The sequence below is a fragment of the Mastigoproctus giganteus genome, chromosome 9 (assembly GCF_048544385.1).
Source record: "Mastigoproctus giganteus isolate SK-2022 chromosome 9, ASM4854438v1, whole genome shotgun sequence".
Lineage (NCBI taxonomy): Eukaryota > Metazoa > Arthropoda > Arachnida > Uropygi > Thelyphonidae > Mastigoproctus > Mastigoproctus giganteus.
In genome coordinates, this window is record NC_143583.1 from 83,431,812 (window position 1) to 83,454,286 (window position 22,475).

Here is a 22,475-nt window from a genome sequence, read left to right on the forward strand (position 1 = left end):
AAATAATCACTATGGAGAAAATATTATACTCTATGCAGTTTTATTTCTTAATTATTTATAAACAGTTTTGAATATGTACAGATTTTTATATCAAACTGAAGTACTACAAATTCATGCAGCTGAAGTCTTGCATATGTTCATCTCGAGGTTTTGTAAAAGCTGAAAATTTTGTAAAAGTGGGGATACATTTAACTCTAGAAGATACACCCTGAAATTACAATGTAATGTATTAGTCATTTCAGTTGACATCACACATTGTTTCAAAAAATATTTACTGCTATATTGTAACACATATGTAATTAAAAGATAAGCTGATGGCAGTTGAGAATAAACAAACTGGATCTAATTCTTAACAGTTATTTTGAATGACTACCTTTTAGAGATATTTAATTCATCCTGAATATGATTCTCGTTTTAATTGGGAATTTGGTAAAGAGAAGGAAGGCTGTACACTGGGCATAACCTGTAAATATTCAAATGAATTATATTGGGTATTCCACAGTATGAATACTGTGGTTGCAGTAAGAAAAGTACTTTTTCTTTTTTTTTTTTATTTCAGTTCAAGTTTAATAACTCTTACTTTTCATTGAAATTTTCAGATAAAAATCTTCAGAACTGTAAAGAAGGAGGTTATTTGTTTTCTAAGGTCATTTTAAATTAGCGACATGGTTAATTGAAAAAAATAAAGAAGGTAGGAATTATTGGGAACAACATGAAAATTTATAATTAAATAAAACACAAAATGAGTAAGGCATACAAATGAATAACTCTATATGGTGATATTGCTAATTAATTACATTAATAAAAATAATTTAGAAATCTCAGATGTTCAGGAGATTTTTTTTTTTTTTTTTGAAAACCCCAAGCATGAGAGGTATTAAAACCTATATTACTTAGTACTGTGCTTGGGTTGGAGGTTGAGAAGACGAAAGAAGATATTTGTTGACATTAGATTCGAACTTCTGCAGACTGTAATTTTCAGGAAATACGTATGAAGGAAGGTTGTTCCAGAAAACGGAAGTTGAATGAATAAACAAGGAAGATGAAAAGTTGGTTCTGTGAGTTTCAAGCTGGACAGTAAATGGATGTTGGCTGGTGGCGGCACTTGTTTGGACTGTTTTGAAAGAGAGAGTGGGAATTATAGAAGCCAATTCAGAAGAACAGTGCCCATGGAAATATCTGTAGAAAAGGCATGCAGCAGAAACAGTACGTCTATGAGACAGAGAGTGGAGAGACTCTGTTAGAGAGGAGTCATTAATTAACCTAACTGCCCTCTTCTGAATGGAATCTAGAAGCCTGAGAGAGGTTTTGGGGGCACCGCCCCAGATGTGGGAACAATATTCCATTGTAGGGCAGATTTGCGATTGCCAGAGTGAACAGCTGTTTGGAAGAAAAGTAACGCTGAGAGCGAAAGAGAAAACCAAGTTTTTTAGATGCAGAGGAAGCAATATTTGTAATGTGCTTGTGCCAAGAGATTTTAGAAGTCAGTGTAATTCCCAAAAGAGATATATCATTTTGCCTAGAAATTGGAATGTCACCAAAGGTCAGCATAGGAGCAGAAGGATCCTTTTTGCGAGATATAAGACAAGACTGAGTTTTAGAAGGATTGAAATCAACTAAGTTGTCTTTGCCCAACTGGAGAATTACCTGGAGATCGGCATTTAAGGAATTGGTAGCGGATATTCAAGAAGTTGAAGTTGATTGAGCAGGGAAGGTTTTTCAAAATGGAAAGTAATGTGCTATCATCTGCAAAACTATGGATAGGATTTCCAGTAAATAGAAGGTCATTAATATACTGATAGAACTGAACCTTGGGAGACACCAGCATTAGTGGAGAAATTAGAAGACAGAGAGCCATTACCCTCAGCGACCAATTAGAGAGAAGGTTTCTAGGTAGTTTAAGAGTTGGCGGTTAATTGATTTCTCCATTACTTTAGAAAGAGTAATTGTAATGGAATGATAATTGGATGGGAGGGACTGTTCCCCATTTTAGGAACTGGCTGTATATGAGCAAATTTCCATACAGAAGGAAAAACACATTTGGAATAAGAAAGTGAAAAATGGCAGCAAAGAACAGGAATAGGTTCAGGAGCACAGGTTTTGAGAACAAGTGGAGAAATACAATCAGGACCTGGAGCTTTCTTAGCATCAAGATTCATCAAAATCCTTCTGACGTACTTCTGCCCACAGGAGACACTGAATGGAGCGTGTTGGGTGTTTTACCAAGATCATTAATACATCAGTTGGAAGAAAAATGGGATGATAGCAGGTCAGCTTTATCCTTGGCTGAAGAATAATCAACAGAATCATTTGGTTTTTACAGAGGTGGGAGCAGAGATGGACAAAAGTTGCGGCCAAGAGTTTTGGCAAGAGACAAGAATGCTCAGCTACCATTAGGGAAAGAAGCAAGTTTTCTACTCTTAGCCTGTTCACAATCTAGTGTGGACTGATTAATGACTTGAAAAGAATTCCAATTAAAGAATTGGAAATAAGACATTTACGATATGCAACATTCTTCTCTTGAACAGTCTTAGCACATTTATTGGAAAACCAAGGTTTAGATAAAGGACAAGAATTTAAAGTGGAGTGTGGAATAAAGGATTTCATTCCTAGAAGAATAATTTCATTGACATGATCTGAGCAAAGGTTGACATTAGAAGTTTTGAAACAGTAGTCCGACCAAGGAAAAAAAGTAAAGAAATCTTGCAGGTCATCCCATTTTGCATTTTTATAATGCCAAGCAATACGAGATTGGGAATAGCCATGAGATAAATGCTCCATTCGAGAAGAGACAATCACCAAGTTGTGATATGAGGTGCCTAAAGGACCACTCACTTCGACCGTGTACTTAGAAGGGTTGTTTGTGAGAAAAAGATCAAGCATGTTGGCTGTATGATTAGGATTGTCTGGTATTCTTGTAGATAAATGAAAAATCTGTGCAAGGTCATTAGAAATTGCAAAAGCCTTAGCATCTCGACCAGCAGGGTCGGTGTGAGTAGAAAACGAAAACCAGCTGGAGATGTGAACATTAGCCTGCTTCTACAGGGAGGAGAGACACTTAAATAGAAAGGGTGCAAGAATATTTGCTGACGCTATAGAGACAGAATTAGGTGGGTCGGAAAACTGCTAGCTTGGGGGAGATACACAGACTAACAGATTAAAAGTAGTCGCTGGCAGAGGTAAAAGTGATTTGTGCACTACCTCTATTGAAATGGAATATCCAGGACTACTGGGAGTCATAGCAGAGAAAGTAAATACATGGGCTGTGTTAGGGTAACTAAGAGTAGAAACAGATGCATGTATACTTGCATGTACACCAATGCTAGGAGTATAGTTAATAAATTCGATGAGCTTGAAGTGCTAGTCAAGACATCAAAGGCAGATATTGTTGGGATGTCAGAGACATGGTGTCACACAGACATAAGCAGTGCAGAATTGGAATTTGGGGAGTACAACGTGTACAGAAAGGATAGACAGGACAGGAAGGGAGGATGGGTTATGCTGTTAGTTAAGAAGCACATAAAATCTAAGGAAGTGCATCCAGTTGATGTTGGTGGACAATGCAATGTTGAGTCTGTTTGGTGTGACATAAGCACTGGGAAAGGAAAAATGAGAGTAGGTGTGTGTTATAGGCCTAACAAATCTGATGAGTATAATGAGCAATTGTGCAGAGAAATAGAGTGGGCCAGTAAATTAGAGTGTCTTATAATGGGAGATTTTAATTTCACGGATATTGACTGGAATTTGTGGGTTGGACACACACACTACCGAGGCTTTTGTGGATTTATTGGATGATTGTTTTCTACAGCACCATGTTCGGGAGGCAACTAGAGGGAGTAATACTCTTGATCTGATTATCAGAAATGATTCTTCATGCATCAAGAATCTGCAGATAAAGGAACCAACTAGGTGGCAGTGATCACAGTGGGTTGAAGTGGGATTTACTCAAAGAGGTAACTACCATCAAGGATAAAGGGAAGGGTTTTTGCATTCGTAAAAGTGACTACGGTGAGTCTGATACAGTATTTAAATTCTATACAGTGGAACCACCTGATGATGTTACCAACAGTAGATTCAAAATGGGAAGCATTCAAAGAATTAATCTTGGAAGCTACTAGGCTTTTCATGCCAACAAAGAAATATTGCTCAAGATTTAGGCCTAAATGGATGTTAGATGAACTAATTAGACATGTGACAGAGAAGAAAAATGCATGGGATACATATAAATTAACATGTGACACAGAAGCCTACGATAGATATAAGCTGGTAGCCTGTAACCTCTGTAACCAAGTTTTAAAGGAGGTTCGGCAGGCGAAGGCAGATTACGAGAAATTTTTGGCAAAGGATGCAAAGTAAAACAGCAAAGAGTTCTTTACCTATGTAAACACTAGAAATAAAGGGATGAATCAGATTGGTCCACTGGATATTTATGGTTCAACTCTTGATGATCCTGCTCAGATGGCTAACAAACTAAATGAATATTTTGCATTGACATTCACACATGAGGAGTTATTCAGGGAGGGGAATGCCAGAGGTGTATTCAACTCTGGCAGTAAGCTAGATAATCTTGTAATAACTGAGAGTAAAGTGAAGGAGAAACTGTTGAAGATAAACACAAGAAAGGCACCTGAGGTGGATGGAATCTATCCAGTTATATTAAAGGAGGCAGCAAAGGAAGTAAGCAAACCCTTAGCCATAATTATGAGAGCTTCCCTGGACTCAGGGGAGGTACCCATGGACTGGAGATGTGAAAATGTGACCCCATTCACAAAGGAGGATCAAAGGGAGACACAGGTAATTACAGACCTGTTAGTTTAACTTCTGTTCCAGGGAAATTAATGGAGGCACTGTTTAAAGAAGCATTGCAGGATCATCTAGACAAGTCTTCAGTTATAGCTCAGACACAGTATGGGTTTCTTAAGGGGAAGTCTTGTTTGACTAATTTGATTGAATACTATGATGTAGTCACAAAGGAACTGGATGCAAAAAATAACTTTGAAATCATATATTTGGATCTTAGAAAAGCCTTTGATACTGTTGCACATGGAAGACTGCTGCACAAATTGGAGCAGTGTGGCATTGGAGGCAAATTGCTGCTATGGATAAAGGGATGGTTGAGTGGGAGAAGACAGAGAGTGGTAATCAATGGTCACTGCTCTTCATGGACTAATGTTATCAGTGGAGTCCCACAGGGTTCAGTGTTGGATCCATTGTTGTCTTCTGTATTTATAAATGATATTGATGATGGTATATCAGGTGTTTGCAGACGATACGATGGTTGGCAGAGTTGTTAATGACACTAATGACAGTACACTGCTGCAACAGGATCTAGAAAAGTTGAGAAGATGGTCTGAGAGAGGGCAAATGAAGTTTAACATTAACAAATGTAAAGTACTACATATGGGAAGCAGTAATCCTAGAGTAACATATCAACTCTGTGGTACCACACTGACAGTGGTAGAGAATGAAAAGGACCTATGGGTAATTGTGCAGGCAGATATGAAGTTTTCTGAGCAGTGCAGACGGTCTGCAAGAGTAACTCATGGTGTCTTGTCAATGATATACAGGAATTTTCGCCAGATGACAAGGAGCAGAGTCATCCTGAAAGATGTAGTTACTTGGCAGGTTGAAATGGTCTCTAATGGTTGGCAGCAATTTGCCTTCCAATATTGCCAGGTATCCATTGGCATTTACGGAACCTTTTATAAACTGCAGGTGACTTACTCCCCATATCATTTGGCAGGTAGGGAATTTTGCTGTAGACACTGTACCGTCTGGATTGTATTCTTCACCATATCTACTGCGAATCGTTTGTTTCCCATCAGAGCCATGCAGGTTGAATTTCTTCTCATCTCAGAAAATAACTGACTTCACTGCTCGGGGGTCCATTTGACATGCTCCTTACACCAAATTAATCAGGCCTTTTTCCATTTTTTTTTTTTTTTTGTATTGAGGAGGGGCTGCTTCTTAGGACAATGGGCTACAAGTCCATTTTTGAAGAGGCGTCTTCTTACTGTTACAGCACTTGCTACCACTCCTGTATGTTCTTCCCATTCTCTTTTTAGCCCAGACGAAGAAGCTTTACGGTTTTTAAGGCATAAGCACTTCAAAACGTGGTCCTGTTTTGGTGTAGAGGCTCGTTTGCATCCGGTTCCTTTTTTCCTATCAGCAGAACCAGTATTTTGAGTTTGGAAAGAAATCTGCTCACTGTCGACTGATTACAAGACACTCTATAAGCAATATTATGGGAAGAACATCCTTCCTTGCATAAAGCAACAATAGCGCTCTTTCTTTGTGGCATCAACTGCACATAACTCGCCATCCTGACACAAGAAAGGAATGACTGCAACTCTTGCAGAGCATGCTTATATAGCTGAAAGTAATAGGTGATGCAATATTATGTCATCACCTACACATGTCAATCTTATGTTATGCAATCTGTAAGAAATATTGCCATATACCTACATTATTCGGACGACAGTAACAACTTTAAGCGATGATGAACTTTGTTCGAACACAAGTGTATATTTAGCATTAGCAAGGGCATATGATGCAAGATGGCAAGCTTATATAGCATCAGCCATAAAAAAAAAAAAAAAAACCCTTATTTCATCCATAACCTCACTCCAAATGTTTGTCAAGTTCTGCCTTGAATCTATTTAAGCTATCAACTTCTACAACAACAGATGGAAGTTTGTTCCAGCCATCAACCACCCACTGGCTAAAGTCAAACTTCTACACATCTATCCTACAACCGTCTTTCCTCAATTTCAATTTATGCCTTCTCAGGCAATTATTCCCAGCAAGAGGAACAATCCCATCAGCATTGAACATGCTCAAACCGTTCAAGGCTTTATACACCTCAATCAGATCACCTCGCAGGTGCCTACTCTCCAGACACTGTAATTTGCAAAACTTAAGCCTTTCTTTGTAAGAGCAACCCTTTGTTCTGTTCACTAATCTTGTTGCCCTTCTCTGAACTCGTTCCAACAGCTCTATATCCTTCTTTGGGGCCTCCAGACCTGTATACAGTACTCAAGGTGTGGCCTGACCATTGCCTTATACAAGGGGATAATCACATCCTTATCCCTGCTAGAAAAATTCATGCATATCATTGACAACATACCATGACCTACTCTTACAGGCTGTCTACACTGCTCAGAAAACTTCATATCGGCCTGCACAATTACCCCCAGGTCCTTTTCATTCTCTACCACTGTCAATATGGTACCACAGAATTGATACATTACTCTGGGATTCCTGCTTCCTATATGTAGTACTTTTCATTTGTCAATGTTAAACTTCATTTGCCATCTCTCAGCCCATCTGCTCAACTTTTCTAGATCCTATTTTTTTTTTTGTTAGTTGTTGGCGCATCAGCTTTTGTGGCCATAATGCACCTCCCAAAGCCGGATCCTCCCTTTGAATCCAAGCCCAAGGCTGGATTCGAACCCACGACCTTTGGGTTGCCAGGCAGGCACTTTACCCACCTGGCTAGCCCGGTCGGCTCTAGATCCTGTTGCAGCAGTGTACTGTCATTAGTATCATTAACAACCCTGCCAACATTCGTATCGTCTGCAAACTTGGACATTAAGCATAATATACCATCATCAATATCATTTATAAATACAGAAAACAACAATGGACCCAACACTGAAACCTGAGGCACTCCACTAATAACATTAGTCCACGAAGAGCAGTGTCCATTGATTACCACTCTCTGCCTTCTCCCACTCAACCATCCCTTTATCCATAGCAGCAATTTGCCTCCAATGCCACACTGCTCCAATTTGAGCAGCAGTCTTCCACGTGCAACAGTATCAAAGGCCTTTCTAAGATCCAAATATATGATATCAAAGTTATTCTTTGCATCCAGTTCTTTTGTGACTGCATTATAGTATCCAACCAAATTGGTCAGGCAAGACTTTCCCTTAACAAAACCATGCTGTGTCCGAGTTATAACTGAAGTCGAGTCTAGATGATCCTGTGCCTCCGGTGCCTCCATTAATTTCCCTGAAACAGAAGTTAAACTAACAGGTCTGTAATTACCTGTGTCTCCCTTTGATCCTCCTTTGTGGATTGAGGTCACATTTGCACATCTCCAGTTCATGGGTACCTTCCCTGAGTCCAGGGAAGCTCTCATAATTATGGCTAAGGGTTTGCTTACTTCCTTTGCTGCCTCCTTTAATATAACTGGATAGATCCCAACCACCCCAGGTGCCTTTCTTATGTTTATCTTCAACAATTTCTCCTCCACTTTACTCTCAGTTACTCTGCAGATTCTTGATGCATGAAGAATCATTACTGATAATCAGAACAAGAGTATTACTCTCTCTAGTTGCCTCCCGAACATGGTGCTGTAGAAAACAATCATCCAATAAATCCACAAAAGCCTTGGTAGTGTGTGAGTGTCCAACCCACAAATTCCAGTCAATCTCTGGGAAATTAAAATCCCCCATTATAAGACACTCTGATTTACTGATCCACTCTATTTCTCTGCACAATTGCTCATTATACTCTTCAGATTAATTTGGCGTACAACACACACCTACTCTCATTTTTCCTTTCCCAGTGCTTATGTCACACCAAACAGACTCAACATTGCATTGTCCACCAACATCAATTGGATGCACTTCCTTAGATTTTATGTTTCTTAACTAACAGCATAAACCCTCCTTTCTTTCTGTCCTGTCTATCCTTTCTGTACAAATTGTACTCCCCAAATTCCAGTTCTGCACTGCTTATGTCTGGTGACACCATGTCTCTGATATCCCATCCCAACAATATCTGCCTTTGATATCTTGACTAGCACTTCAAGCTCATCGAATTTATTAACTATACTCCTAGCATTGGTGTACATGCAAGTATACATGCACCTGTTTCTACTCTTAGTTACTCTAACACATCCCATGTATTTACTTGTTCTACTATGACTCCCAGCAGTCCTGGAAATCCCCATTGCCTTGCTTTCCAGGCTGCTGTTCAATTGCATTTCAATAGATGTAGTGCAAGGATAACTTTTACCTCTGCCAGCGGCTACTGTTAATCTATTAGTCCGTGTATCACCCCAAGCTAGCAGTTTTCTGACTCACCTAATTCTGCCTCGATAGCATCAGCAAATATTCTTGCACCCTTTCTATTTAAGTGTATCCCATCCCTGTAGAAGCAGTCTCTCCTGTTAACAAGCACAGACCAGGCTGAGAAAAATTCTACCCCTTGAGCCTTGCACAATCTTTCCAGGGCCAAATTGATCGACAAGGCTCTCATCATATACTCCCTCCTATCGTGTCTGGGCAGAATTGCAGACACTTTCAAATTCAACTCTAACTCACTGCTTTTTTTTATTTATGTATTTCTTATTTCAAAACCAAATAGCCACAAAAGGATATAAGTGTTCCATGAATATATTGTAAGATAAATGTTCTGTGACTAAAAAAAAATTATTAAATGCTGCAACAAAGTATTGCTTGGGGATAAGATGAAATTTTTATTTCTAATTTGCAGTTATAAGAAGAAATTGCTTGCTTGGAAACATAATGTATCACAGCAAGGTCAAATGCTGTCGACCACAGTCCATTTTGGTTCTCTTCCCATACACCAAGCAAGAGCATTATCTTCTTTGAACTGACAAATTGAAATAAAATCACCAGTTACTGTAACTGTAACTGGCGATTTTGTTTCATGAAAACACAAAACACACTGAGCTTTCTTGGACTCAGAGAGGGTTCCCATGGATTTAAGATGTGCAAATGTATCCCCAATTCACAAAGGGGGATCAAAAGGTGACACAAGTAACCTTATTAGATAAGGTTAGATAGTAACCTTATCTAATAGCCCTGTGTAATACTTTAATGAATTATCCCAATCTAAAACTTTGATTATATCATATTTGGTTAAGGAAATTTGGGTAAAAGAAGCCCAAAATTCAGAAATTAGCACACAACATTGTCAAAGCATGGACTACAATATTTGAAATAAATGGGAAGTTTAACATGTACATAATGTACAGTTTGAGTGACAGTACACATTGATCATCATTAGAAACAACCAATGAAACACAATGTACATCAGGAATTTCATTAAGAACAAGCAGTCCAACCTATACATGATTGACTGATATCAGCAAACACACTGCTTTGGGAAATGAAAATTTATGATTGATAAGTTACATATTCTCACTAGATCCAATGAACTTGATGATTGTCACAGACATTTTCTCAGGTATAACAAGCTAGGGTATGCTATCTGGGAGTCTAAAATGCTGATGGAACTAATATTCAGGTGACACTTGAGCTGAGTGTCCCAAATTTCAGTACAGTCCAGTCATTCTGCAATAACCATATCCTCTGCTAGCACCTTCACAATTGTGGGACTGCTAGTAACTCTTGGTATATTGGAGGACTGAAGTAGTCAAACCATGTTTAGTCTCCAGAACCCTCCCATCTCTCCATCATGCAGTATGACGGATGTCTTTTGAGAATATGGAAGAGAATGGAAGAGAACCAAAATGGAATGAGGATCCTGGCGAGAGCCAATCCTCTTTGCATTTCAAGGGTACAGCTCTAAAACTGTGTTTGCAGGCTGGCTGTGCTAGATAGCCCACTGTACCAAATCTATTGATAACGTTCTACAGGCATCCGGATCAGCTAGCATATAATCTTGCTGCCTCTAATCTGCTGCATAACGACTGGAGGAAATCCAAGTAGTGTGTATGCAGAGAGCATTATCAAGGCCATGTTATGTCAAAGAGATGAGTACATTCTTGCTGTGTGTAAACAAATCCAGAAATTTCATTACTTCATACATGTCCCCTCTCCGCAACTTTCCTTTACTGCTGAATAAATAATCAATAGTCAAACTAATAGGATCAAAGGCTGATACAAGTAATTATAGACCTGTGAGTTTAACTTCTGTTCCAGGAAAATTAATGGAGGCACTGGTTAAAGAAGCACTGCAGGATCATCTAGACAAGACTTCAGTTATAGCTCGGACACAGCATGGTTTTGTTAAGGGAAAGTCTTGCCTGACCAATTTGATTGGATACTATAATGCAGTCGCAAAAGAACTGGATGCAGGGAATAACTTTGATATTATATATTTGGATCTTAGAAAGGTTTTTGATACTGTTGCATATGGAAGACTGATGCACAAATTGGAGCAGTGTGGCATTGGAGGCAAACTGCTGCCATGGATAAAGGGATGGTTGAGGGGGAGAAGACAGAGAGTGGTAATCAATGGACATTGCTCATTGTGGACTAATGTTATTAGTGGAGTCCCTCAGGGTTCAGTGTTGGGTCCATTATTGTTTTCTGTATTTATAAATGATATTGATGATGGTATATCAAGCTTAATGTCCAAGTTTGCAGATGATACAAAGGTTGGCAGGGTTGTTAAGGACACTACTGATGCTATGCTGCTGCAACAGGATCTGGAAAGGTTGAGCAGATGGGGTGAGAGGTGGCAAATGAAGTTTAAAATTGACAAATGTAAAGTACTACATATGGGTAGAAGTAACCACAGAGAAATGTACCAACTGTGTGGTACTACACTTAGGGTGGTAGAAAATGAAAAAGACCTGGGAGTAATTGTGCAGTCAGATATGAAGTTTTCTGAGCAATGCAGAGAAGCTTCCAGGACAGGTCATGGGGTTTTGTCAATGATATATAGGAATTTTTCTAGCAGGGATAAGGAGGTGATTATTCCCTTGTATAAGGCAATGGTCAGGCCACACCTTGAGTACTGTATACAGGTCTGGAGGCCTCATTTCAAGAAGGATGTAGAGCTGCTGGAATGAGTACAGAGAAGGGCAACAAGGTTAGTGAATGGAACAAAGGGTTGCTCTTACAAAGAAAGGCTTAAGTTTTGCAAATTACAGTGTCTGGAGACTAGGCACCGGCGAGGTGATCTGATAGAGGTATATAAAGCTTTGAATGGTTTGAGCATGCTCAATGCCGATGGGATTCTTCCTCTTGTTCAGAATAATCACCTGAGAGGGCATAAATTCAGATTGAGGAAAGACAGATGTAGGATAGATGTGCAGAAATTTGCCTTTAGCCAACGGGTAGTTGGTTGGTGGAACAGACTTCCATCCCTTGTTGTGGAAGTTGATAGCCTAAATAAATTTAAGGCTCAGCTGGACAGGTATTTGGAACGAACGGAGGGGTGAAATGGGAGCGTGTTTTTTTTTTTTTTTTGGCTGATGCTGCATAAGCTTGCTTTCTTGCATCGTATGCCTCTACTAATGCTAATGCTAATAGAACAAACTTATCTGCAAAAAAGATCTAAACCTCCCAAACACTTCCTCGTACATTTCACAAATATAGATGGTATCAGTTGCAATCTCAATGATATACATATCCAATCAGTCAGCCCAGCCTCATTTCGTTTGCTTCAAAGGTGGTAGTTGTGCATATGTCCGATATGATTTCCCCTGTTAGAGACTTAGTAATCTGGAATCTCTTCTACCCCATTTGGTCAAATTCATCTGTTGCAATTCCACTAATCACTTAGAACTCTTTGACTTTCTTTCTTTGAAACTTCTCCAGTCCAACTTTCCTAATAATGAGATAATTTTCCTTGGTTAATTTTAATATTTACAACTGCCACTGGATTCAGTTTTCTAGTCACACAAACCCAGCTGTGTGGTTGAGATGCTGAGGCTATTGCAATTCTTATGACTTTGAACAGACTATTCATTTACTTACCAGAATACCAGACAATCCTAACTGCACAGCCAACACTATCTATTTCTCACAAACAACCCTTCCAAGTACAACAGTCAAGGAGAATGGTCCTCTACGTGCCTCAGATCCCAACTTGGTAATGGTCTCTTCTCCAATGAAACCTTTCTCTTGTGGCTATTCTCAACCTCATGTTTGGCATTATAAGAATGCAAAATGGGATGATCTATGGCACTTCTTTTCCTTGGTTGGATTACTTTTTAAATCTTCTGATGTCAATGTTTGCTCAGATTGTGTAAAAAATTATTGCGTCAGTGAAATCTTTTATTCCACACTCCACCCGAACATCTCATCCTTTATTTAAACCTTGGTTTTCCAATATTTGGGCTAAGGCTGTTCAAGATAAGAATGTAGCAGATCGCAACTGGCTTGCATCCGAATCTCCAGGTTCATTTTCTGCCTACACCACAACTCGCAACAATTATAAAGCATGTAATAATCAGTCCAAACTAGATTTTGAACACACTAAGAGTAGAAAACATGCTTCTTGTCCAAAGGGTAGTTGAGCATTCTGGTCTCTTGCCAAAGCTATCTACTACAGCTTTTGCCCATCTCTACTCCCACCTCTGTCAAAACCTGATGGTTCTATTGCCATCTCAGCTAAAGATAAAGCCGACTTTCTAGCATTCTACTTTTCTTCTAACATATGACACTCGTGGTAAACTACCTCCTACCATTCCAAGTACACTCTATTCAATGCCTCCTGTGGTCTTCTGTCAAAAGGATGTCAGAAGAATTTGAAGGTGTGCATAAAGTCTTTCCCTCTTTAAAAAAAATTATAACTTGAAAACTATGATAAATAGAAACTTGCACCTTGTGTCAAGAGTTTTTGCTTAGAATTTTTTTGCACTGTACAGTTGCACAATCTGTGGATGATCTAGGTAGCGCTGCAATCACTACAATGGATACATCGCTGCAATCGCCAGTATCAAAATGGCGTCGATGAAGGAGAAAGCTCAGTGTGTTTTGTGGTTTCATGAAATAAAATCACCAGTTACAGTAACTATAACTGGCGATTTTGTTTCATAAAAACACAAAACACACTGAACTTTCTTGGACTCAGAGGAGGTCCCCATGGATTTAAGGTGTGCAAATGTATCCCCAATTCACAAAGGGGGATCAAAATGTGACACAAGTAACCAGGGGAGTTCCTAGGGAATGTGGTGCCCGGATGACAATTGCAATTTGGCAGCCCACTTTAAAATTTTCTTCATATGTGTATGTGAGCTTCAGGTTTACAGGCACCCTGTAAACGTTGGCGCCCGGATGCAATGCACCTCTTGCACTCTCAGGACGGCCCGCCCCAGCTTTAAGGCGCAAGGCCATAATGCACCTGCCCGCCCCTGCAAGTAATTATAGACCCGTTAGTTTAACTCGTGTTCCAGGGAAAATAATGGATCACTGGTTAAAGAAACATTGCAGGATCATCTAGACAAGACCGCAGTAATAGTTGAGACACAGCATGGGTTTGTTAAAGAGAGGTCTTGTCTGACAAATTTGATTGGATACTATGATGTTGTCACAAAGGAACTGGATGCAAAAAATTATTTTGATATTATATACTTGGATTTCAGAAAAGATTTTGATACTGTTGCACATGGATGACTGCTATACAAATTGGAGCAGTATGGCATTAAGGGCAAGTTGCTACAATGGATAAAGGGATGGTTGAGTGGAAGATGACAGAGAGTGGTAATCAATGGACACTGCTCTTTGTGGACTAATGTTTTTAGTGGAGTTCCCCAGAGTTCGCTGCTCGGCCCATTATTGTTTTGTGTATTCATCAATGATACTGATGAAGGTATATCAGGCTTAATGTCCAAGTTTGCAGATGATACAAAGGTTGGCAGGATTGTTAATGACAGTATGCTACTGCAACTGGATCTAGATAAGTTGGGCAAATGGGTTGAGAAGTGGGAAATGAAGTTTAATATTGACAAATGTAAAGTACTGCATATGGGTAGCAGTTACCTAAGAGAAACATACCAACTCTGTGGTACTACAATCAGGGAAGTTGGAGAGTGAAAAAGACCTGGTGGTAATTGTGTAGTCAGATATGAAGTTTGCTGAGCAGTGCAGACAGGCTGCCAGAGCAGGTCATGGAGTCATGATATATAGGAATTTTGCTAGCAGGGACAGGGTGGTGATTATCCCATTGTACAAGGCAATGGTCAGGCCACACGTTGAGTACTGTGTATAGGTCTGGAGGCCTCATTTTAGGAAGGAAGTAGAGTTGCTAGAACAAGTAAAAGAAGGGCAACAAAATTAGTGAGGGGGAACAAAGGGGGTGCTCTTACCAAGAAAGAATTAAGTCTGCAAATTGTAGCATCTGGAGACTAGGCACATGAAGGTGATCTAATTGAGGTGTATAAGGACTTGAATGGGTTGAACAAGCTCAATGATGATGGGATTCTTCCCCTTGCTCGGATTAAGAACCTGAGGGAGCATAGATTCAAATTGAAGAAAGACAGTTGTAGAATCAATGTGCAGAAATTTTCCTTTAGCCAGCGGGCAGTTGATTGCTGGAACAGATTTCCACCTCTTGTTGTGGAAGTGGATAGCTTAAATAAATTTAAGGCTAAGCTGGAAATTTTTTTTTTTTCTGATGCTGCATAAGCTTGTTTTCTTGCATCATGTGCCTCAACTAATGCTAATGCTAAGGCAACATTATGCACAGCTGATAGACTTTGAAAAGGATTGAATAATTGGGTTGTGAGAAACTGGATGGTTAATATGCCAAGCCGCTGTTGATGAGAATCATGATGTCCAAATGGTTGGACGATGTTGGCAATAATGAGTTTAGGAAAATATTTGGATATGGCACCATGGTTCTGATGGTATCAGAAGAACATCATAACAAGATTAATGGATCCTAACAACAGGAAATAGATCTGTATAATCTGCCAGATTTCCAATATCATAACACCTCTACATCTGTGTTGCAGAGTATGATTAGAACATTAGTTGGATACTTCTGTCATTGTCATCTCTTAAAACTTCCACATTTGTTCTATGGGATTGATATCAGGTGATCGGGAAGGTAGTAGCAGAGAATATAACTTTATCCTTGTAATCTTCAACCCACTGCTTGAAAATGTGGGCCGTGTGAAGACCCATGTTATCTAGGATGATGTCTTCCATTCTCATCCTGGAAGATGTCTGTCTCAGTGAAACAGAAATGCTGCAACATGTGGTGCATGTGATCACTCAAAATTGTCATATAGCAAGATGGCTTAATATTGGGATGAAGGGACCCCGGCTCTCGCAGGTAAACACGCACCACATCATTATGGAACTGCCAGAACTCTTCACTGTTGGATATAGACACTGGAATTTCTTTTAACTGTTGCTACATGTGCACATACTTTTTGTCACAACAAGGATGAAGGACAATTTGTCAGACCAAATCATTTTCTGCTACTGCTCAGCAGTCCATGGCTTATACCCACAGGCACCAATGTACACACATATAGGCATTAGCAAATATCATGAGTAGTTTGTGCATAGCAACCTAGCCATGGTATCCAGCTTCATTCTCTCTCTCTTCTGTCCTCCCTTCTGACTGTTTTCATGGAGACAACAACCACTATTGCTGTTTCTGCAGATTTATGTCTTTTCAGATTATTTTCATTGGTGTAGAGATTTAAAAAGAGGAATGAGGTCTGTCAGACACCATGATTCATATTATTTGTTTTATATTTAATTTTGTCTATATGTTTTATAAACAATCATCAGATTTTCAACAGCTTTTTCTGGGGTTAAGTCTATAGATATATAAAATTTTAGAATGACAACACTGCCCAGTTGAATTCTTCACATACTTGGTCCCCACTGCATATCTGTTGTACTTTGCAATCTTTACTAATAATCAGACATCACTGGTGAAAAATGTGTATTGTCAGCCACTATAACATTTTTATGATGATGTCGTCCTGTCTTTCACTCATGCTGACAACAACTTTACCTTTGAGACAGTTCTGTGACAGGTTCGCAAGTTCCACTGCCTTTGTCACACATGCTCTTGCCAGCTATGCTCAACAATCAAACCCCATATGAAATCAGTGAGGTCTACTTATGAAGTCATGCTTGCTCATAATACTGGACTCATGGTCCTTCTTTATATCCATAATGAGACAACTGTTTGAAAGCAATCTGCATGTGGCACAAGTCGGTCATTTATGTGTGGTGTCCTGCTGCTCTGCATAAACAGTATACCACAGAGTTCTGGTACCCAAATGTTTCCATTATTAAATCCATAACCTGTAATTCTCAACACTGGTTATCTATTTTGTTCTATCTTACTTAATATGTTAAGTTTACCACTTATATTTAATTATTTTTAAACTTACGTGGACAACTCCTTTGTGATCTGTCCAATAAGTAATGGCTTGGTCTCGATCCAATGGATGATGCTATTCACAGAGAGATTATAAAATGAAAGAAATAAAAAGTGAATGAAAAATATCACAATATATTTACTACTAATCTAATATACATGAAAAAAATTACCAAACTAAGAAAATTCAAAATTATTTAAATGTAAAGATGCCGATCCTTTAAAAATGCAGGCCATACTTGAGTATAACTAAACAAAAGCATTCTTACAAAACTGTAAAAAGCTATTTTATTTTAAAATTTCTAATGGGAAATTTGAAACATGCTTTTAATGGTTGGATTGAAATATAAAGGTTCTTGTTTTAACATGAATAAATAAATTTATTAAAAGTGGCAAAACAAGTATAGAAGAGCTTTCAAAACAGGTGATCATCCTCAACACCAAAATAATTATGGCATTATAAAAGGTACCGAAACTAGAAGCAGATTGTCATTTGGTAACATGACAGCAATGATGTTCAAAAAGGAAAGGGAAAAAAAGAGAGAAAGGGATCAAAAATCAATCAGGGTCTGGGGATACAAAACAACTATGCATGCATATTATTTGTGCTCTCTCAGACCCTGACTGAGATTCACTTTATTTTCCATCCCCCTTCCCTATTCCCCTGAACATGGTTTATCCCAACTTATTGCTATTGTACCATTATCACATGTTGATTTACTCCTAGTTTAACCTGTTGCTGGCCACCGAGGTTAACAACAGGTTAAACTAATCATCTATATACCCACATTTTTTATTTATTTGTAAACCATTCTGTTCAAGCTGGAGTAGCTTGAACCAAGGTAATTTTTTGTCAGTGTTTCCCTATTAAAAATTTGAGATGTCTTTACTAAATAGGGATAAAATGTATTACAAAGTGACAGTATTAGTATCCTGTATATAAGTTAAGTGACTGTCATAGGTCAAATACCTCATATGTGATGCCATACTCATTTCAGTGATTAGTTAATAAAGGAGTACCTCACCTTGAAAACTACTACTTCCATTACTTGTTTTCACTTTTAATGAATTTATTTTATCAGTTCCAATTTTGTCATCTAATTGTGTCATTTTTAATTTAATGTCTATACCTTAAGCCCCCTTAATTTTGCATTCTTATTTATTAAATACTCATTTTATTTTAGGATCATTTTTGATCCATCAGTTGCGGCAAGAATTTTTATATAATATGCTTCACAATGCCTAAGGTTTAGGGCCAAGGCCTCATGCTATAAATCAATATTGTACAGGTATGAATGATATAGGCTCAATTTGTATGCAGTATCGAGCAAACTAAGTTTGCTCCTAAGTACACCAATCTCATATTGTGAAGGAACTTCACCATGAGTTGCCTCAGTATTGCACTATGCACTTTAAATAAAAAAACACGGTTCCAGTGGAGAAATACATTGCCATTTAATTAAAATGGGTCACCACCAAATACGGAGGATATGGAAAGGTCAGGGAATGACCACCGCATATCCCCGAGCAATATGGCCTTAGTTGCTAATGCTCCTAAAAACCAAATAACAAACAACAATTAAAATGGTAAGTCATTTCCCCAGTGCAGCACTTTTTATTTTATTTATCAAGGTAAGTGCTTTCACGTGAGATCAATGCACTTAATAGGACCTGCATCTTGATTTAATAATTTTTACACTAGAAAAGTCAAATTCACTTAAATACATCAAAACGAAAACATGAATTCACAAATATTTTAAACTACTTTAATATAAAAAAAATTGTTGAAAAAAAGGCATTTTCCAACAAATATTAAAGCTAGAAATTTTTCTGCTTGACTGTAAATTCAATATAATGTATTTTCATTTCAATGATTTTTATTTATAACAAAGTAGGCTAAAGCTCACTAAGACCAAAAAATATACCTATTAAGGAATAAAAACTCCTATAGGCAGACATCTCATAATCTCAATAAGGGTATAGTACAAACTATCCAAAGCTTTGTTCGTATCTTGGTAAACTTCACATGACTATAACCTTGAGCAAATGCCTTAATATTTGAAATAGACTTATATCCAAAAGAAACAAAGCAACTATCCAGGTTATTAACCCTATAATACTATGGCTCATAAAATTTGCAATTAAAATTTAAAGACTGTAAACATTAACTACAGTATAAAAAACCATTTTTTAATTATTTCTGAATAACACTAATAATGATGGCCTTTACAGAGATGAGAAAACTGAGTAAGCAGCAAAAAACTCTGAATAACAGGTTTTTGTAGCAGCAAATCAGCCGGAACAATCACAGGTTCAGTCACAGACTGAAACTGATGCACAAACAGTGCACAGAATTTCCAACTCTAAAGTGAAGGATAGTGAAGAATTACTGCAAATTTTTCAAAGCATAATAATCTAGGGTTAAAGGATGAATATTTGTTAGAATGTTAACATTTTTTATTCTTTGGTATACTTTTTTTTTTTTAGTTCCATCAATTTTATAAATTCCCTTTCCTTCACTCTCACTTTAGTAGCCAGTTTAATATGGACACAGAGTTCTGGAATGGTTCTGCCCAGCATTATTAAAAATGTGTGCTTTTCAGTTAATCTTTATTAGGCACTGTTTATTCAAATTATTATTATTATTATTAGCCATATGGTGCAAGGATGCCTAACTTCCAAACTAAAATGGCAGTTTTGGTAGTGGCAGATATATCCATATCATGGTAGGTAATCATCTTTAACAACCTGGATAATTACTTGGTTATTTAAAATGGAAAGATGCAGGGATTGACAATTTTGAAAATAACAACACTGCATTGCATTAGAATATTATAATTTAGCACATTTAATAAATAGCCGACCGGTCTAGCCGAGTGGGTAAAGTACCTGCCCGGCAACCCAAAGGTCGCGGGTTCGATTCCCGCCTCGGGCTTGGATCAAAGTACTGCAAAAACCTTGGGAGGTGCAATATGGCCACAGAAGCCGATGCGCCAACAACTACCAAATCAAAAAAAAAAAAAAAATTTAATAAATAATAAAAAGATATATTCACTGTGTTTCAGAGCTCTGTAGCTGTTTAACCCAACAACAAAAAAATATTTCAGCAAAGACATCCACAACCAAAAAAACTGTAGCAATACAGCCAATAGAAGCCAAGAAGGGTGACAATTTCCACTCCCCCACCCAGCATGAATAACCCTATTTCAAGAAAGAGTATAAGATCTCTTTAGAAGCAGAATATCACCATTATCAGGGAACTGTCATGGCATTTCTAATACCAGAAAGAGTAGAGAAAACCATTGTAACCCCTCAGGGTTATGATGGTTTACTCTGCTTTCTTTTAGGCAGCAACAGCTAATAACAGTACCAGAAGAGTAGCACCATCAAAACAACTACAGACAACTGGAACAGAATGGATGTTTGGATGCTAATGGCATAGAGACATCTAAGGCCATAGTGTGTTAAGTCCAGCTGGAGCAAGTCCACACATTGCTGCTCTTGCTCCACCCTCCATCTAGACAGTTGGCGTGGTTAGCAGCAAAAAGGCTTCCTACACTAGTGTCACCAGTATATTCTCTCTGGTGGACTATCTAGTGGCCAACTTGAAAGAACTGCTTTAAAGCTGTTATTCTTGAAATATAAGGAATCAAATGTTGAGTTGTAGCAGGATGCCTGCCATAACCTCAAAAAACATTGTCGTACTGCATGGTAGAAGAGACGAAGAGAGAACACAACTTTGCTCTGGAGGTCAAACAGTTTTTATCACTTCAAATCAACATTAAGGAAAGAAGTGCTATTCTGTTGTCCAGAGGTTTGGTCATTCCCTGTGAAATGTTGCTGCCACACCTCAACAACTGCTCGTGCTGTTTCTCATCTGGGAGAATACATCTCCATATAAGCTGATGGAACTGATATTCAAGAGAAACATTTTGGACTTTTAAAGATACCTTAGCTCATGGACCAATGAAGACCAAGTTTTTTTTAATTTTTTTATTAATTTTTTTAAATTTAATATGTCTTTGAAAGTTTATATCAACAGAAGCTGTCAACAGAATTTTTCTTGAAGTTTTCTTACCAAATCAACCACACATCCAAAAACATACAATGACGATAAACTTCTCAAAAAACTATCCATTATGAGTGGTATGCACTTTTTTTTCACTGTGAGCACCATAAGAAGGATAAGTTTTCTATTTGATAGATTTTCATTATTTTATAATGTTACTGTCAACAGTTAATTTTCCTTAAAATTTTGATCTCAGCTCACATACATGCCCAACAAAAATGCTCTACCAATATAATTTTAAAAATACAATTCTTTGGGTAATGCACATTTTTGAATCCCCATGCATGAAACACAAAGGTGGTTGCAAAAGTAGTGTTTTTTATGAATATTATTATGAAAAGTTATTATTTATGCAAACCATAAATTATGTATTATAATGTCTATGTAATATTATCATCTTAACAATTTAGAAGAGCATGCTTTAAATTTATTAGACAACTTGATGCCAAGCTCTTTGGAGAAATTACCTTCAGATAAGTCAATTTCTTTCTTTTCATCTTCTCTACTAAAGAAATGAAAATCTGTCTTTTCATGCTGTTAAAAATAAGTAGCATTAGCATTAGTAGAGGCATATGATGCAAGAAAGCAAGCTTATTCAGCATCAGCCAAAAAAAAAAAAAAAAAAACCCTCTCCCATTTCACCCCTCCGTTCGTTCGAAATACCTGTCCAGTTGAGCTTTAAATTTGTTTAGGCTATCAACTTCAACAACAAGTGATGGAAGTCGGTTCCACCAACCAACCACCCGCTGGCCAAAGGCAAATTTCCGCACATCTATCCGACATCCGTCCTTCCTCAATTTGAATTTATGCCCTCTGAGGTGATTATTCTGAGAAAGATGAAGAATCCCATTGGCATTGAGCATGCTCAAACCATTCAAAGCCTTATACACCTCTATCAGATCACCTCGCCGGTGCCTAGTCTCCAGACTCTGTAATTTGCAAAACTTAAGCCTTTCTTCGTAAGAGCAACCCTTTGTTCCATTTACTAATCTTGTTGCCCTTCTCTGTACCCGTTCCAGCAGCTCTACATCCTTCTTGAAATGAGGCCTCTAGACCTGTATACAGTACTCAAGATGTGGCCTAACCATTGCCTTATACAAGGGAATAATCACCTCCTTATCCCTGCTAGAAAAATTCCTGTATATCATTGACAAGACACCATGAGCTACTCTTGCAGCTCGTCTGCACTGCTCAGAGAACTTCATATCTGCCTGCACAATTACCCCCAGGTCCTTTTCATTCTCCACCACTGTCAGTGTAGTACCGCAGAGTTGATACATTGCTCTGGGGTTACTGTTACCCATATGTAGTACTTTACATTTGTCAATGT

General features: G+C 38.1%; 1 protein-coding gene across 1 annotated transcript in view; it reads right to left on the minus strand.

Annotated features, from left to right (window-relative positions):
• Positions 1-373: 373 nt before the first annotated feature.
• The window catches only part of LOC150080504 (uncharacterized), a 74,851-nt gene continuing 52,749 nt past the window's right edge, over positions 374-22,475 (minus strand). Inside the window, exons 5-6 of the mRNA XM_090381940.1 lie at positions 17,090-17,152; positions 374-463 (exon numbers count right to left, since the gene is read on the minus strand). Coding sequence (XP_090238066.1) covers positions 392-463; positions 17,090-17,152 — 135 coding nt within the window. The 3' untranslated portion in view covers positions 374-391. The remainder of the gene's footprint in view (positions 464-17,089; positions 17,153-22,475) is intronic.